The 19,859-nt window shown below is 36.1% G+C and overlaps 1 protein-coding gene across 1 annotated transcript in view; it reads left to right on the top strand.

Annotated features, from left to right (window-relative positions):
* The first annotated feature begins 3,667 nt into the window (after positions 1 to 3,667).
* LOC145673223 (catechol O-methyltransferase domain-containing protein 1-like) overlaps positions 3,668 to 19,859 on the top strand; it is a 48,642-nt gene continuing 32,450 nt past the window's right edge. The window contains exon 1 of the mRNA XM_081742714.1: positions 3,668 to 3,846. Coding sequence (XP_081598840.1) covers positions 3,832 to 3,846 — 15 coding nt within the window. The 5' untranslated portion in view covers positions 3,668 to 3,831. The remainder of the gene's footprint in view (positions 3,847 to 19,859) is intronic.

Genomic DNA, 19,859 nt, shown 5'->3' on the forward strand with positions numbered 1-19,859 from the left:
CAAATGCTCAAGAAGCTGACATAGTGAGAACGAAAGTCCCTAGACGAACAACTTGGTCGAGAAGACTGCGAACAGTTGGGGTTTCAGCACTAATAGTTTTTAATATTCTGATGGTCGTCTCGTCAGCGACTCAGTCATCAACAAAGTAATGAAGCAGCCTGAGCTGTGCTCATAATCTATCCAGGTTAAAATCCGACGAGGCCCACCAACACATAAAGCTCCTTCAGAAAGTATCTTCTAGAGTTCTATGAGTTGTTTAAAGCCTGGCTGATTGAAACGACGCTGTACTTCATTCAACAAATAGTCAATGATTTCGAAGTACATTTTTGGAAGATCTGATACAGGTTCTAGGGTTGCTGCTATAGGAGGGTTATCAGTCTCCTCCAACCTAATTGGTGTTCTCTTTGATCTTGATGAAGTGGGCAATTTTAAGTGTAGTATGTCTGCATTTTTCTTTGCTTCCTTACAGATGTTTTCAAATGCACTCTCCGTTCGTAGGTTTTTCAGAGTATCCTCTAGATATAATCGCTGCTGCTCTTTTAGCTCCAGAAGCAGAAGAATCAGAATTTTGAAGCACTTTCGCCAGTTGTCCACAAGATACAAAAGCACGTATACTGACTATCAGAAAAAAATATTCCGAATTTGTTCATTCTTTTCAAATGCTCTTTTAGAATTATTTTTTGAGCATCATTTGGACCACTTGTATTACTGATGATTCTTTTCCAACGTGATTTGAATTCGTTTGTAGTAGATTGAAATCTGATTAGAGATTTTCGCCTAACACACCAGCGAGTAGGACAAACAAGCAGCAAATGTTTAGGATTACTTTCGTTGATAGTTTTACAGGGTTCAAGAACAATGTCGGCGTGCGTATGTTGTCTATCGTTTTGCAGAATCCAGGTTGATGTTTCAAACGTCTTTCACTATGGCCCGCACGTCACACAAAGATTCGCATTTTCGTGCTACTTCCTGCAATGGAAGATCTAATGCATGATTATTGCAATGAATGTATACAGCTTTCGGATGTTGAGTCGAAGTTATCTTCTGCACACCATTTACTCGTCCTGATATGATAGCTGCACCATCATGACACTGTTCGCGTATATTTTCTGCATTCAGGCTAGGTTTCGTTAGAATATCTTTGATCGTGAATTCTGTTTCCGATTTTGTGCCATGTGGGGTGATCATTTCCACAAATATTTTGTTGGATTTGATGAATCAGAGTCAATACAGCGCACACACGAGACAACTGTTCTTTCTTTGAAATATCAGTCGTGGAGTCGGCTATGATTGCACAAAATGGAGACTATAACTTCTGCTACCAAGTCTCTCTGTATTGCATGTCCCATAATCTTTAAAATTTCATTCTTTCAATCAGCACTAAGCCAGTTATCCTGTCGATTAATCCATTGGTTGAGAACAGGCACATCCATTTTTCTTTCATCCAGAGTGACATCAAATTGCCCGTACTATGCAAATGCTCACTGATTGCTTGCCCACTGGGAGCTAAATATCTAACACGACTAGTTATTATAAGCAGTGACTGTCTTTCTTATTCTTGTTTACAAACTTGGTCTGAAAGGAGAGCTGAAATAGATGTTCTGTTTCTGCACTCATATCTTAGCCCTTTCACTACCACTGGGATATATGTGTCCCACGATACATTCTCAGAGGACCCCTGGTAATTTACCACATTTTATTGCTATGAATCGATGTTCCACTGGTAAAGAGAAGCCCGCTAATGGTTCACAGAATTCTTATTAACATTATCAAATAGACAGTAGTGAAAGTGAACGTGAACAATGAAAGTGATAATGGAACAGATGAAAGTGAGGAACAATATGCTAGTGATAAAGCAGTGGTTGCATGAACTGTAATGTAAAATATTTGTAATCATAAATACGACCCAATTGTTTTTCTGACAATATACGTTTCATAGTTGAAAATACAAGATGATCATTCATGTCAATACCACTGGGACATATAGGTCCTACGTAAAAATATCAGAGGGATACATAATGTCCCACCCTTCCCACGTCGAAAAACGAAACGGTGGAAAACGTTTTTTTATATATATTTATACGTTTGAAAACAACTTAAAATAGCCGTATATTAATGTTTCTCACTCCGAAAAAAATGGTAGTGAAAGGATTAAACGAACAAAATGACAATAGAGTTCGCATTTTTCATATGCTCTGAATTATTAATCCTACCTTATACATTTTTCCTCCTCACTATAAAACTTACTGCACTCTGCACATTGTTTGTAAGAACATTAATTTAACTTTATGGAAAATGTATTTAGTCCCTAAATGTCCTGTTACTCATTTATATTGTGTTACTCATTTATCAAACTTTAAAATCTCGCTCGACGACTCGTTTCATATTGCAGACTTACGATTACTTAAACAACAATTTTAAAAGAATTTACAGTGTTTTGAGAATGTATACCAATGGAAATAAAGAGAATTTTCAATTCTTTTTCCTAACTCTTTCTGTCTAACATGGGGGCAGAACAAGCGTCCGGTCCCTTGTTTCAAAGAGAAAGATGAATCTGGAATAGAGATTGTTTTTCACATTACTATAAAAAGCAAAATTTAGTTAATATAATCAGCGTTGCGTGATGTTTCTACAGTCTGAAAGTGAGGGGGCAAAAAGGGTATCTTGCCCCCCTTGGAAATTTCAGGAGGGGCAACTGCCCCCCCCCGGTTCCGGCGCCCCTGTCTTCCTATCATATCCCTAAGGCGGGAAATTTTTAGGGATATCTGGATTTTTTCTGATTTTTTTCAAACTTTGATCCCCTCTGGACCCCCTTTGTTAACGCACAGATCTCAAAATCAACTGAAAACTACGAAGGAGTGTACTAAATGTGTATAAAAAATTTCAAGCTTTTATTTTGAAAACGTGCGGGAAGTGCGTGCGTGCGGGAAAATGTTTACCAATGAGCTAAGAACATTCCCACAATGCCCCAGATGACCCGGATGTAATATAAAATTTTCCTGAGACATCACTATTTATCCTATGATCATTGTTCATACCTCATTCCCTTCAGAATAGAACATACTTTCAAACGGTACCACTCACATGTCTCCAACATGTACCTGAGGTGGGAAAAATCATGAAAAAATGGATTATTTGTTTTAAAAATATTCCTTCTTTGTACGTTTCTGCTCCTCTGTACCCCCCTGTTTTAACGTTGAGATCTGAAACAAATCTAAAAAATACTAAGGCGTGTACTAAATGTGTGTGCAAAATTTCAATCTTCTAGGAGCAAAAATAAGCTTTGCAAAAAGTAATGAAAAGGTAATAACAAAAAATATTTTTTTAAAATTATGACGTCATCACACTACGTCTCGACGCAAAAAGACATGAAAACATATGTAACGTGTTCTATAGTGCCTCCAGTCTTGAGAAAAAAACAAGTAAAAAGCTTTTTAGTACTTTTTTAAATCGAATAATGAAGATTCTAGCCTATCACCGAAAAATATATTATATAATTTAAAAGAGTTAAGTGGTTACTTCAAAAAAGTGGGGGGCAACTGCCCCCTCTTGCCTTCCCTAATCGCCGCCCATGGTGGAGATAATTTAAAATCCCTGACTCTGTACAGAATTCTTGTATGAGTTTGCAACATTGCTGTGGATGGACAACTATCATATCACGTGAGTCGTTTTAAGTAAACGCAGCCGGTTTTCCTCCTGCTTTTTTCAGGTCTTCTGTTCTGTTACATTACATTCCATTCGTTTCAACGCATGTTGGTAGAGAGTACGTAAGCGTATAGTTAATTTTGTCGTTCCTGAGCTTCGCTTTGTTGTTGCTGTCATCCCGTTGCCATGGAGCAAAGTAAGGTATGTACAGTATATGTAAATGAATTCAACATTAGATCAAATTAGAACAAACTGCACAGTACATAAATGAAGTGGTACAAATACTATTTTACACTTGCTCTTCAATAAGCACGAATACCAATTGTCATCTCATCGTACTTACAATATATAACAGTATACAGATAATAACAGTGTTCATAAACTTCACATTGAGATGTGTCAGATGCAGCCGTACAGTCATTGCCGCTCCAAAGGATGACGTAGGGCAGTGGCGCCGCCAGGCGTTTGGAGCGGGCTTAAATTCCAGCAGATCAGTGGCGGAGATGAAGGGGCTAGCCCATCTACTCGAAAACTTGGTCCCCTGCTCAGTGGAGGCCATGTTCTAACTAAAATATAGTAAATTATAGTGCTGGTCGATAATTACTTCGTGCTTTGAGATATTCAGAACTATTTTTTTAATGCACACGCAACTAACACGTGTAAGACTATTCCAGAAGTAGGCCTACTAATCTTTGAGATGAGCATTAGAAAAAAAAAAGTTATCATCATGAGTCTGGAATATAATATTTTCTATAAAACTATATTGTGATTGTGATTCTTTTATACCGTTATAGCTATATAACGTGTAAACTCCAACAGCCATTCAGAATTTTAGTGGCGCCTTGAATTTCCTCACTAAAAATAATCCTACCTATGCTACTGCTTGCTGCAGATAGTAATGATTTCAGATTTACTTCAAAGGCAGTGGTGTATACAAGGAAAGTTTGGGTGTTTAAACTCCATTTGACCAAGACATTATGGTGAAAGGATATTGAGTGATTGACCTTTTTTTTTTTTTTTTTTTTTAACGAAATTTGTATACATCACTGCTCAAGGAAGACACTTGAATAAACTGGGGGTGGAAGTAATACTGAGAAACTACTGGTAACTCACAGTACGAAATCTTGGGGAATTGAGGAGAAATCCTCCCACTTAATGTTTTTAAAAGAAAATTCCCCTACTAACTTTGGGGGTGAATGGAGTGAGGCAATTCTCAGAAGTTTGTAAATTAATTACAGTAATCCATATATAATTAGGATGTATTTGATATGAATAGATGAACTAGTGTTCAGCAGTATTCCTAATCTTATCTCGTTTAATAATTATGAGTGATCAAAATTTGTAAACTCTCTCCGCCTTATGCAGAGTCGTTACGACGTATGATTAGCGTCATACTAAACCACTGACTACTGCAGGAGACTTATGTTAGTCGAACTCTTTAGTATGGCACTAATCGCGCTTCAAAACGACTCTGCATAAGGCCCTCTGGGTTTTATGCAGAGTCGTTCTGACGCGTGATTAGTGCCATATTAAAGAGTTCTACTAACATACGTTTCCTGCAGTAGTTAGGCCTTTAGTATAACGCTAATCATACGTTAAAACGACTCTGCATAAGGCCTCTATGTCTAAACATTCCAGTGCGTATATATATATAGTGGTCGAAGTGAGATGGTATGCCATAGCGCTTCTGGTTTTTTAGTGATCAAGACATACCGTCACGAAAGAGTAGATGCTAAATACCTTTAATAAATCTATTTTTATACAGAATAATTGACGAATAGTTTTGCACGTAAAAAGATTTTATTTCTTATAGCTATAGAAATAATTTCTAAGTTGACAACACCGACATTTTTCAGGACCGTCATTTTAGACTTCGCTTGAGGGGAAAAAGAGGACTACCTACATAAGACTTTCACGTTTTGTACTAGTATATTAGCAGACAATCGATTAAAGTATTCTATATGTATTCCTCAAACTCTCCGGGAGGGAGCAGGGAAATTGCGCCCGACTTTCCCCCTTAATGACGCCCCTGACATTTCTTTTTTTTTTTTTCCTGCCTTTTGTTTTTAAAATGTGGTGTCTTCAAAGAAGTTCATCTAGTTTATATTTTGATGTGCCTTTCGTAAGTATGTATGTGTGTGTCTTCTTGTCTTAATTCATATAAGTGTCGTGTTTTGAGCATGAGCGGTTGTCTGCTGTGGGGGCGATCCTTCCAGGGGTTTGGGGATCCGGGAGCTTTCCCGCAGGAAATTGTTAATATAAAAACTCGGTTATTGGGCATTTTCGTGTATAATTCTCTATAATACAACATAAAGGGATATTTTTTCAAATTATTTTTAAGAAAGTTGGTGAGAAACCATAACCCCCGTAACTACACAGAAGCTCTTCAGTGGTTTTCAGTCATTATGTAAATAGAAATGCAATCTTTTAGGCAACATACCCTCACTGTATTTCAACATTTAGATGACCAGTATGTCGAGTCAAAATTGTAATAAAATTGAGGCCCCCGGTTTTTTTTTTCACTTCGAACAGTGCATATATATATATATATATATATATATACATATATATATATATATATATATATATATATATATATATATATATATATATATATATATATATATATATATATATATATATATATATATATATATATATATATATACAAATGCTTCCTTTTGGAATTATAGGCTGTCGAAAACATGAAAAAATGAACTTGAAAGATCCATAGCTTCAAAACGATGCGACCTACCGCAGTCAGGTCAAAACTTGACTTGGGAACTAATATGTGTGCTGTCCGAAAATACATGTTTCAGAATCCTAAGATACTCACGCAACAATTTTTATACAGGGAATTTTGCTACGGATTTGTAATTTGAAGTACTCACCAACTAACTCTATAAAAAAAATGTTGCGAAAGTACAGCAGGATTCTGAAACATGTATTTTTAGATAGCGCACACATTAGTTCCTAGGTGAAGTCTTGACTCGACTACGGTGGGTTCAATAGTTTTGGAGCTATGAACCTTTATAGTTCATTTTTTCGTGTTTTCGGCAGCCTATAACTCCGAAAGAAAGCATTTGTGCACTCAAGTTGGTCTATACTTTTTATATTATCTTGATGTCAGGAATCACCTCCTAAACGTTGTCGGTGTTGATTTGGAACACCGTATACATATTATACAGTGCTGTCCCCCCCTTTTTTTTCTCCACTTCGACTGTTATGACAAATCGACATGTAAAAAGGTTTTCATAGAAGCAAAAATTTTAACACTCCCCAGCTTATACATCTATAAATCTATTCTTTTTACTATGAAAAACAAGCATCTTTTTATCTTTAACAAAAATGTTCATAGCCATAATACAAGACAAGGTAGTGACATATTTGTGATGCATCAAAAATATGCTAATATGCATCAAAAATATGCTAATACAGCGGAAAACATTAATAATCTGAAATCTAAAATTCAACAAAAACATCCTAACCAGTGATAGAGCATTCATCTCGGGCCATGAGCGACCGAAGATGGGGGCAGGGCCCCACCCTGTCCCCCTAGATCACGAAAATGTATATGTAATATAGCAAACCACCTATATTAAATCCAGACATAATATAGCAACCATGAAGAAAAAAAAAAGCCTAGAAAATTTTCTTCGGACGCCACTACTTTTGGCGCATTGGGTCCCTAGATCGTTCGCAGCGCTCGCCAAGTGGGTTTTGTGGTAGACAAATGCTGTGTGCGTGGGTTTGTTCGGGTCTCTCCCGTTTCTTCCGATATTCGCAATTATCATTCATCTCATCATCACCATCTCCCGTAGCTTTGGTACATAATAATGGAATGTTAAACTAAAAGAAAAAATCGCTGCTAATGTTTCTTCATTGTTTCACATTTTGTGCATTACCATTATTATTATTATTACTAATAATAATGTATTGTTAAGATCAGTTGTAGCCCAAACCGTCAAACCAGCATATGTCGCAGGAAAAAAAAAAAAGAACAATGTAAAAGCATGAAATGCAGAAGCCAAAAGAAGAAAGTGTACATCTAACGTATATAAAGTGATAAGAAAACAAACTCAGGGGGACACATTTATCTAGTCTGAGTAAATAAAATATTTAAGTATACTATGCGGTGAATCAGTCAAGGTGAAATAGCGGTCGGATAATGCGGTTCAATGAACAGATCAAACGTTTTGCTTCTCTCAACCTTGATCATTGAACTTGTTTACATGACAATTGAACTAATACACAATTATGTTCCAAAATCAACAGATGCGTCCAGAACAGGTGAAATGAGGGCTTGAGAAAGCTAGTTTTCGCTTATATGGTTATGGTTTATTATACGCTGCCTTCCCAATGATTGTAAATAACTACACAGAATGTTGAACAGTGTAGGCAAAAAAAAAAAAAATTTTTTTAATACAGATTCGAAAAGTCAGTTCTTGGTTATGGTTTCCAATGGCTATTTGGAAACTAGTGTACGAGCTAGAACTACTTGACGTTACCGTAATGATGCCCATAGGCGAGCTGTGGGCGGAGGTTGCGGCCATGAGAATATTTGAGAGGACATAATTTTTAATTGAAAATAGTACAAACTGGAGAATGGGAAATTTGCGGACAAAATAGTAAATTTAGGAGGGAGAAGCATGATAAATTTTGGGAGAAATGATAACTTAGTGTTACTCTGCGTCCAAACCCTTGGCGAGGATGGGCGCCCTTGAATGAGACTAGTGTAAAACATATTTTTCAAACAGGATTATTGTAAAAACCTGCTGTAATTTTTGATTTTGTTAATAAGCTTTTCAAAATATGTAACAAATTTTAAATTTAAACAATTAAAGAATAAATAAAATTTCCACTCCGTAGCTCCAATTAATAGCCGTTATTGCTTTTTCTTCCTTTTTCTTTTTCTTTACACTAGTATTCTATCTACAATAATTCTGTAACATATTTGTAGACTAAATATACCGTAGTCGTTGTTCATCCGGGTTATCTGGGCTTTGGATGAGAATATTGGGTCGATGCCAGGAGTAAAAGTGAATCTGAAGATATGGGGGAACGGTAGGTAGCGTTTATTTTTTCGAAGTGGGGGTACGGCGTCCCCCGCGTTCCCTCTCAGTTTTACCCATAGTCGAAGCTCATACCTCAATGTAAAAGGTGTATCAAAAGTTCAGAATCATAGACTGAGTTTGTTATGGGAAAGATGCGATAAAATTGAAAGAAAATATACTTGTTGAAAATTAGCGGTTTTCAATCTATAATAGTGATTTTTTTTTTTTTTTAAATCTAACCAGCCGTTTGAGAGCCACACTGGTAAGATGCCCTATGTTAAAATGAAAAAAAAAAAAAAAAAAAAGCTATGTTGTCAGGTTAGAAGGATGTTCCCGCTGGGCCTTACCGTACTAACATTACAGTTTTCTTGAAAGTTGGATTCAACGTGTTCTAGATTCCTTCACATAATAATATTCACGTTTTCCGTGTTTGTTTTGCGTGCCCCTACGTTCCCCTGCAATGGCGGACCTAGAAGATAAAAACTAGGGGAGGGGGGAAGCAGCCAGAACTGAGACTAGAGAGATATCATGAGTTTACTATAAACGTACAAAAATAAATAAATAAATAAATATTTTTGTCACTCAAAAAACTGGGACTAGACCCCTAGCCCCAGGCTAGATCCTCCACTGATAGTCTGCTGAACAGCATTTCTTTCAGAAAAATGTTCCGGGGGGCACGCTTACTATTCCAGGGGGCACTGCTGATAATATTCTATTTATTATGATATTATAGACGTATTATTTTGGTCTCTTCCGGGGTGGCACTGCCTACCCCCCAAATCATGTCTACAAGAAACACTGCTGCTGAACAGAAAACATTATTTCTTCTTTTAAATTTAACATAAGGCACGTTACCAGTGTGAAGCCCAGACGGTTGGTGCGATTGGGAAAATTACACTATTTTAGGTTGAAAACCATATATTTACAACATACATATTTCCTCTTTTTCCATTTTGTTTCGCATCTTTATTCATAATGGAGTTGGGTTATGGCTTTGAACTTCTGATACACCCGTTACAATATGTTGAAATGTGAAGTAATGAGTAAAATGTGAAATCGTTTAAAGTGACACTATAGGTCCTTCTGTCGAAGTTTTTTCTTTCTTACAAAAAAAAAAAAAAAAAAAAAAACGTACTAGTACAACTCTGCAAACACTAAATCAAGACATTTAAAAAGACAGTAAAAAGATCACGCTTTAGAAGTTTGAATTTCGTCCGGTAGATGTCAACCACTGGAGGATGTTTGCTGCCATCTAACGGCGAGATGTGTAATTTTTACTCACTTTGTTTCAATAGTAGAAACTGGGATATGGATAGCTAGCGTTAGTCACCATTACCACGTGAAGATGTTAACGGATTGACTTCATTAACGAACTCTGTAGTGATAATCGCTCTAGCTACCTTTTGAAAAAAAAAAAAAAGTGGACGGACGGATGGACGTAAGTCGCCGTTACCCTGTAAGATGTTAATAGATTGACTTCAATAACGAATTCAGCCAAGATAATCGTTGTAGCTGTTGCTATTTTCGCTGCAACTATTACGAAAATAGAATTGGAGAATTCGCTTCCGTTCAAAAGTGATCGTGTGGAGTAACGGACGCTCATACTAACATTAAAATATTATAAGTTTCACTTACGTGATTCTAATGAAGTTTAAGAGTTAATGATAATTTTAAGTTATTATGTGTAGGGTAAACCGAGGTATTCGCGAACACTGGCGTAATGCCGAACATCTAAGTTTACGCCCAAGGAAGCTTCTTAGAAAGCAGACGATTTTGCTGCACGCTAGCGGATAGACCTGGAAAAGTGTAGCATAAATTTGGTGACAGTCAGTTGTATGAATGCCAGGAAGAAGACGTTTCGTTGTTTTTATCGATTCACTTATAACGTTGATTCAACAATGTGGGCAAGGTATGTTGGCTCTTATCTCATCAATATTGTTACAGATAAGGCTATATATTCACCTATATTTCAGCATTAGTTCTTTGTAATCTTATTAGCCTGTATGCAGTCAACAAATAGTTTCAACTATAACAGTAAAATGGCGTCTCATGGGGAAATGCTAGACAGAATGTTTGCCATTAATCTGGAGGTTCGGGATTGCCCCATAGTGTGAAATAAATTATCGAAAATTTTAAATAGTTTTTTTTTTTTAAATTGAAAAGTAAGAAATAAATTAATGAAATTGATTTGGGAAATTGATCATGTCTTGATAATAAGAGTCATTAGCTTTATTAATTAGAATAGTTTGCTATATTTATTATTTGCTATATTTATTAGTTATGTCTGAAATTATAATTCTTATTAAAGGTTTAAATATTAAATTATGGTATATTTCAATGTATTTTAATGCATTTCCCTTGTTTCGTAAGGAAAAGTTTAAAGTAAAAAGTATGTGCGGGATTACCCCGACCACTGAGGCAATCTCGAACATAGGCATATTTTTAAAACATCTCACTAGTTTGTTGAAAAATGTTACTTTTGACTTTCCTCTGCACTTTAGTAAACAGGAAAAACTTCAAGCTTTCTGTACACAAGAAATTTTGATTTTTATCTCCAAAAACGAAATAGTTATTTATAATCAAAGCGTAAGTGTTCGTGAATACCCCGGTCTCCCCTATCTCATTAACTATATTCTATATGTCATCTTGGTAATGCCATAATGAAAGGCTTAAGAGCCTACTTTACTGAAAATAATACAAAATTTACTTTTTTTTTTTTTTTTTTTTTGCTTGTTTATTCATAAGTGAAAGGAAATAATGAAATTCAACTTACCACAATCGTAGATAATGTTATTCTACAACAGAAAATATTAACTTGAAGAATGTTCAGTGTTGCTATCCATAGAAATTACAGTGTTGCCAGAATCGCAATGCCCCTAAAATCTAAGTTAAGGCAGCGACTAGAGGAACGATCTCAACTGCATTTGGTAGGGATGCGCACGAGTCGAGACCAGGGTTGAAAAAAAAAACAAACAAAAAGAACGTTTTTTATGTTTAAAACATGTTTTTTGTTTAAAACGTTTTAAACGTTTAAAACAAAGTACTTTGTTTTAAACAAAAAAAACACGTTTAAAATGTTTATTTTGTTTAAAACAATAATCTAAATACGCATATTAGGTATTGCTTGCCATCTATATTCAACCGCTAGATCAAATTTCGGGAACTTCCCTAATCTCGATCCGCCCAAATGTTCAATTCCGGAGAAAGAAATCGGGATTTTCCCGATCTCCGTTCACGGATTATGTAGTTTCGGTCGTCTGCATTCTTAATCTTTAAACGCCCATTGACGCAACTGCTGTGTCAGGGCTTTAAACCTCAAAGGCTCAGTCTTAAACCTCAAATTAAGGCTCGAAGATGGTTTTGGTACCAATTTATTCCTGAAAGATGCAGCTTTGCTGGTTTGCATTTTATGTATATGGGAGGAGGGTAAATATCATGTTTTTTTCAACAGTATTTTGGGGGCCATTCCCCATCTTGGGGGATAGATTCATAAAAATTGTTACGTGAAGCAATGAAGTAGGCCACTACATGGTAATATCGTGTATTTGTACTTCTTGCTTATATGGGGGAGAAGGGAGGGGGCAAAGTTAGCCATTTTTTGAAGTTTAAGTTTTTTGATGTAAATTACATTTATTTTTACAACAAACATCAATAGCTCAACCTCTAATTAAGCTAGAAATATGATTTGGTACCAAAGTATTTTTGAGAGATGAAACTTTCCGTCAGTTGCATTTTATGTATATAGGGGGTACGTATGTACGGCCGAGAAAGGGAGGATGAAGTTCGTTTTTTAATTTTTCATCAATTTTTTTTCATCAGTTTTAACGGGTATTCCTCCCCCCTTTGTGGTACATCCATAAAAATTGGTATGTGAAGCAATGAGGTAGTCCCCTACATGATAGTAACATGTATGTGTATTTGTTGTTTATAGAGGAAAAGGGGGTCAAATTTGGTTAATTTACATTTATTTTCGGGACGGTCCCATATAACACAAGATACGTATATTTCACTGAAGTGGTCTAGAAGCATAATTCTTGTTCGTATACATGATGTGTGCAGCAAAAATGATTTGCATATGGACGTAGTACTAGTGGGGGAGGGCAGAGAATGTCTAATTCAATGAATGTTTTCTGCACTTTTTTTTTTTTTGAAAATATTTCCTACATAAAACGAATTTATTACGCAATGGCAGCAATGGCTACCATTTCTTATATTATTGTCACAAGAATGTGGTCTACACATTCATCATTTTGTCAGCGTAGGGTGGCTGCAAGGGTTGCCAGGGCCCCGCAAAGTCAATATTTTTATATTTTTAATGATTTTTTATGATTTTTTTATGTCTGTTCTTTTTCTACGAATACGGCGGGAATTTCACGAATGTTACCTCATTGGAATTTGTGGTCTATAAGCTTTCCAATGGTGTATAACTTATGACTCTGTGATAATTAGGGAGGTCACCAGAGCCCCGAACGTGAGAGTCTGATATTTTGTTAAAATCCCTGGCGGGCGTCTAGAGTTAATTGTGTTGTTATGCCTTAGACATTAATCATTATTAGCTACCCATGTTGCAGATAGAGATGTATCTTGAAAACTGTTCAGTTAAAATGTCATTTGCTCCTTGTAGGCTAGTCACTGCTCTTTTCTATGAGTTGTATTGTATTTGTCAGAGCATTTCTTCTAGCTTATGATGTGAGAACTCTTCATTATTATGGAAATGATAGTGATCAAAAAATACCCAAGTTTTGAATTTGGATCTTAGAATATTGATTGATTGATTTTGAGTTTTACGTCCCGTTCAGCAGCGAGGCTATATGAGATGTGGACCTACTGATTAACGTGGAATCCGAGCCACATGAGCTCCCGCCGGGAATCGAACCCAGGTCTCCCGCGCCAAAGGCGCGTACGCTAACCGCTTAGCCACGGAGGAGCTCAAAGGATCTTAGAATAGTGTATAGTTTGTTTAACCTCTGTTATTCTTGGAAATTAAGAAATGCTGAAATGCTTCATTTGAATTTCTGTTGGTTTAGTTATACGCACATTGATGTGCAGAATTTCGTTCAGTAATTGCTGTTATAATAAGAATATAACTCTGCTTGTAATTTACTCCATGCACAAATCCTGCGGAGAATGGGTTGTTTGTTAAATTAACTTACTCAATCTGATATTTTAGTTGTTTTAAACATGTTCAACCACCATCGAAAAAAAACCGTTTAAAACATTTTGTTTAAAACGTTTAAAACAAACTGTATAAAACAACAGCCTTCGTTTTAAACATGTTTTAAACACTTGTTTTAAACATTTTGTTTTAAACATATCAACCCTGGTCGAGACACACTTTGTAAAATTCGAGACGAGTCGAGACAAACGTATTTCTTGACTCGAATTTTCGAGTCGAGACAGTGCGTAAAAATCTCGACTCTACTCGAATGTCTCGAAAATCTTTCTATAATTTTTAATATTATTTTGAAGAAAGTACTCATTCAGAAACACTCGGCACGAGAATTTCGGAAACTGCAGGACTTATCAGGTGTTCGAGGAGTGCTGTGGTGAGTGTCTTCAACAAGTGGCGAAACCAAGGGGAAACGACGTCCAAACGTCGAGGTGTTGGGCGCTCCCCACCTTATTACATATGTCGGACGTTGTAGGCTGAGCAGACTGGTAAAACAGGACAGGCAGCAAACTGCGTCGGAACTAACATGAGAGTTTAATGCAGGCCAAGTACAAGTGTGTCTGAACTAGTGGTGTAAAATTTCCGTAAATTTTGAACCTGTTGGTAAAAAACAATTTTTTTTTCGATTTCTTTCCGGAAAAATTGGAAACATTGAAAAAATATAAAAAAAGTTTGTATTAGGTTAATTTTACTTGTAATTATACCCTTTTTTTCAAACGCGTGAAAAATATAAGTTCAAAAATTTCAATATTGCGAATATTAAAATATAGCACTTGAAAATAAAACTATTCCAATTATTATCTGTATTAAAATACTAGATTTACGCGTATATGTTTGTCCCCACAGAAAAGTTTATATGTTTGTCTCCAGTGCTTTTGACAATGAGATATTGAACCCACAAGTGCTAGAAACGTGCCGTTTTCATTGGTCGATTCCAAATTTTGTGTAAATTGTCCAGTTCTAATGAATATTAAAAAAAAAAAACATGGCCATTAGTTCTTTATTAAATTTTTAGGAGTACTCTGGAAGTACTGAATTTTTGTAAAAGTAAAGCTTCATACCCTACGAGTTATATATTCCAACATCACATAGTTGTATATAGGGGTTGTATATCTCTCAGGTGTTTGTTTCATGGCCCAATGATAAGAAACGAAGGATAACCATTTCTCTAGTCTAAGATGAATCTTCATTGTTTGGAGTTTTTTTTTTTAATTGAACTCCCTATATAGCTGACATAATTAATTGTGTGTAATTTTTTACTTATTACATAATGCATGCAAAAAGAACAAAAATACTGGTCATATATGAATTAGAAATTCCAACCACAAGTTGGCTCAAATCTTACAAACGGTGCGAGATATTGAAAAAAAAAATAGTTGAAAAAATTTTCTCTTTATGATACCCCTTGCCGATTTTCATGAAGGCGTTCTTCACTTGCATCTGTAAAGGGACATGTACAGATATGAGAAATGACAAGGAGATTCATGCTCATACGTGAATGATGCGCTGTGTAGAGATCACAGGTTCAGCTAGTTGAAAATTAATAGTCAGCACTCATTTCTGTTATGTCCTTTATTCGTGGATGTGCATTAATTACAGAAGATACAGTTACATGCATTAATTACAGTTACGTATAAGCCTACCAACATGAGGTGTTCTGTTGCAACAAATAGGTCTCTTGAATAAAACTGAGTTCTCAATATGCTCTTTGGTCTGGTGAAGTTTTGTTAATTTTAACCAAATTACTTATTAAGAGAAAGAGCAGTAGCCAAATTTCACAAATACTAATGCACTAAAACATATAATTACTATTATTTAATATTTTAATATAGACACTTATATAAACTTTATGTACAAAATCCTGTATGTAAACAAACACATGTTTTCTAGTGCGAAGATTATCTATTACAATCAAAATGAAAGTGACTATGTTTCTAACTTAATAACTCTTGAATCATCAGACCGACCTCGATAAAATTTTCGACATAGATGAGGTTCGGAATTGTTTTTATCATTTCACTTTGAAGGTGCAACTTGAGGGAAGGGGAGAGGGGAAAATTACATAGTGTCGAATCCACAATTTTCGGGGTCGTTGAAATGAACAATGACACTTCCGATGCCGTTTAAATCAAAATTCAGCCCCACAACTTGGAGGAGGGAGGAGATATATAAAAAAAATATTGAAAATGACCGATATTAAAGTCTGTTCCAGGCAACCTGATAGGAAACTCCCCTACCTCCCACCACTTGCCACTGCAAAAAGGGGAAAGCTAGTCAATGACCTTCACAGGGAGGGAAACTTTTCTAATAAACAGAATCGTGTAAACTCTAAATTCGTATCTCAATTCGCTCGTACCTAACGTTGAGACTGCTGTTCCTTTTAGCTATCAAACCCGAGTAACAAACAATTACTGTGTTTAATTTTTGTCTTGTAGAAAAGTATTACATATTGTTTATATACTAAAGTTTACTCCACTGTAAAACATTTTATTGTCTTAACAAATATCGAAAACATTAAAATCAGTAAGAACTCAATCTGCCCAATTTTGTATGAATGTGAAAGTTGATCCCTAACTCGAATACGAGAGTGGAACTGCGAGGCTTCAAGAATAAAATTTCGATAAAAATATTTGGAGCAAAAGAGGCATACATTCAGGTGAATTAAAACGCTATACAAGCTTTTATTTCACATAACCACAGGTCACCGAGTATTATAGAAATAGCACAGTTAATACATACCGTATAAGATAAGCATGACATGTTGCTTGTATGGAAAATACGCAACAAGTCATCAAGTTCTATTCAAAAAGCCTAGGAGGAGACTATTAGCTGGGCGAAAGAGGAGCTTTCCGGACAATGTAAAGCAGGATCTTTGAAGGATGGATGATAACAAACACGGTACATTGACTTTTCGCAGGTTAAAATCTAATGGAAATGTTTGTTTCTGCTACGATGACCTTTTGAGCTCTTTAAGCCAAAGCGTTCGTTATTTTTGTGTAATTGAACGAACTCGTATTTATCGTTACTCTTTCTTTCTTATACAATAATCAACTCTTGTTACAACATTAGATTATCCTGCACGCCTGGGGCCGCGGTGGCTCAGTGGTAGAGTTTTTACCTGTGGTGCCTGGGGTCCCTGGGTCGTTCCCATCTCGCATCAAGTGAACTTTGTGGTGGACAAACACCGCGTGCGCGGGTTTCCTCGGGGATCTCCTGTTTATTACTGCTTTCTTCATTCCACCATTTCATTCATTCTCATCACCGTCTCCTTTAGCCTAGCCGGCATAACCGTGGGACGTAAAACTCAAAGATTTCATTTCATTTTATATTCTGCACACCATAACAGTCTCTCTCTTGCAAGTTAATTACTGCAACTGATTATTCCTATTAATGGAGACCGATAATATGTCTAAGACAATAAAAAGTCATTTTCCCCTCTTCTGCAAGAGGGGCTCAGCAAACAAAATTATTGGAACACTATTATCAGTGTGTATATATTGATGGTTCTCTTTCCTCTTGTTCTTTTTAATGTATGAACATCTATTAATAAGAGATGAAATAAGAAGTTTTTTTATTTAATTTTAGCATTTCGAGTTCTATTCTTATCATCTTAACGCTCTGATAATTTACCCATACATATTGTACTTGGTTTTCGATTTTACACTGTGTGCGTGGGTTTTCTCGGGGTTCTTCCATTTCCTCCCACTTTTTTCATTCCACCATTTCATTAATTTCTCATCACCACCATCTCCTTTAGCCTAGTCGGCATAATCGTTGGACGTAAAACTTAGATTTCATTTTCGGTTTTCGATTTTATATTATGAAATTATTGTATCAATAAATAAATACCCATTCAATTACCAACCCAGCCATTCCTTGCCATTCAACATTATGTCACAAGCCCGGCTGATAAAAAGAATGAAAATAAACAATACAACTGCTCAATAAAATTTAGCCATTATAATAACACGTGTTACTTGCGTGAGCGTGGTGGGAAAAAAACTTCTTCTTTTTCCTATCAGGTTGCGTGAAACAGATTATACTGTCGAATCGATAGTTTTCGGGGTCGCTAAGATGAACAGTAACACTTCCGGCCGTTTAAATCCAAATTCAGATCCGCAACTTGGCGGAAGATAGAATATATATATATATATATATATATATATATATATATATATATATATATATATATATATATATATATGTGTGTGTGTGTGTGTGTGTGTGTGTCGATTTTTCTATCGGTACGCAACGGTACGGCATACTGGCACCTTTTAATGGTAGCTAAATATTTCATTTTCTGTCTTAAAAATGGGTTGACAAGAAACTTTAAAAAATACCAAATAGTAAATGTATAGGTTTATTGAAAATCAGAGGTTTTTTGTTTGTTTTCGTTTTCCTTTTTTGTTTCAGGAGAAGGAGCTGCGAATCTTTGTTCCTTCTTGAAGCCAGTTAATAATATTCAGGGATCTTTCCCTCGCTGGTATGTCTTCGGGCTTCCGTTTGTTCATTCCTTTGTCGCACAGTAATATAAACCATAAAGGCTCTGGACCGACCAGATTTTTCTCTGAAAAGACTGATGTATCCCAACAAATTAGTTTGTAGCTAATTCAAAGGTCATTAGAGATGGAAACTTGAGGGTTGAATTCCTGAGACAAATAAAGCAATAAGGCAAAACTGGACGGTGAGCAAAAGTCAGACCCTCTCTCTCTTTCACAAATGGATGGAAATGTGCATTCAAGACGAGTCTTTTGTTTTGGCTACGGGTGCAATCCAAACTACCCTTTCCTCCTACCAATTTTACAATTTAGGATTTAGCTTCTTACGGGATATGTAGTCTACCGAAGGACCACAAAGATGTTATCGAAACTATTGTGCTATTGTTTCTTAGTATGCTTTGGCAGAAACTTCTTTGGATATCGAAGCCCGCCACTTTTGTTACTTGCGGACACGTTGAGAAAAGCAATTTAGTAAACCAAGCTTTCTGTCTAAAATCTTAGTTTTTTTCGCTTTGACAAGCAACTTCATCTCGTCGCGCTCTCGAGTTTGTGCTCAATTACAGGTGGAAAAGATTGAAGTTCCTACCACAGCGGCTCAAGAGATCCTGTGAATTTGAACATTTTACAAGCGGCTTCAATTTCGGGGGCACTAAAACGTCATGGGATGCATTTTCAGCAATGAAGTATCTTTCATTTAGTTGGTCGTATGATTTGTTGCGTGGTGTGGCAGACAGAAAGCTGTAAATATTTTCCAATTATGAAAATTTTAATTGAATCTTAAACGTACGTGTGAGTGTGTAGTGTGACATCAAGTAGCTATCTCCAGATGTGACAAAAAATATAGTAGCTTTTTTAAAATTGCCAAGGACCGTGTGAGTACATTTCTTATCCTATGAACCCTGTTTTAAAATATTATGCTATCTTTTCGTAATTTGCAATGCTGTCTGGAATAGGCTATAAAACGTAGATATTTCAACAGAGACGAACGCAGGGTGTGGAATTTGGGGGTCAGGACCCCCCGAAATCCTGATTTTTGTGCAAATTTAGTCTAATTCTAGGGGCAAGTTTACAAATTTTAATATAATTTATCCTCAAATTGAACTTAAACACCCCACCCCAGAATACCTTTGACCCTTCCGAAATAAATAGGGGGCGCGGTGTCTCAGTGGTAGAGTGTTCACCTCCGGTGCTTGGGGTCCCTGGTTCGATCCCAGCTAGCGTCGTGTGGACTTTGTGGTAGACAAAAACCGCACTCGTGGGTTTTCTTGGGATTCTCCCGTTTCCTTCCACTTTCTTCATTACACCATTTCATTCATTTCTCATTACCACCGTTTCCTTTAGCCTAACCAGAATATTCGTGGGACGTAAAACTTAAAGATTTCATTTTATTTTTCTTCCGAAAAAATTTCTGCGTACGTGCTTATATTTCAATTATCTTTTATGAAAAGGCTGTTCCACTCAAAAGTGTAGTGTTTGAAGTCTGAACATTGG

Source organism: Thermobia domestica, chromosome 16 (genome assembly GCF_964235325.1).
Source record: "Thermobia domestica chromosome 16, izTheDome1.hap1.1, whole genome shotgun sequence".
NCBI classification, from domain to species: domain Eukaryota; kingdom Metazoa; phylum Arthropoda; class Insecta; order Zygentoma; family Lepismatidae; genus Thermobia; species Thermobia domestica.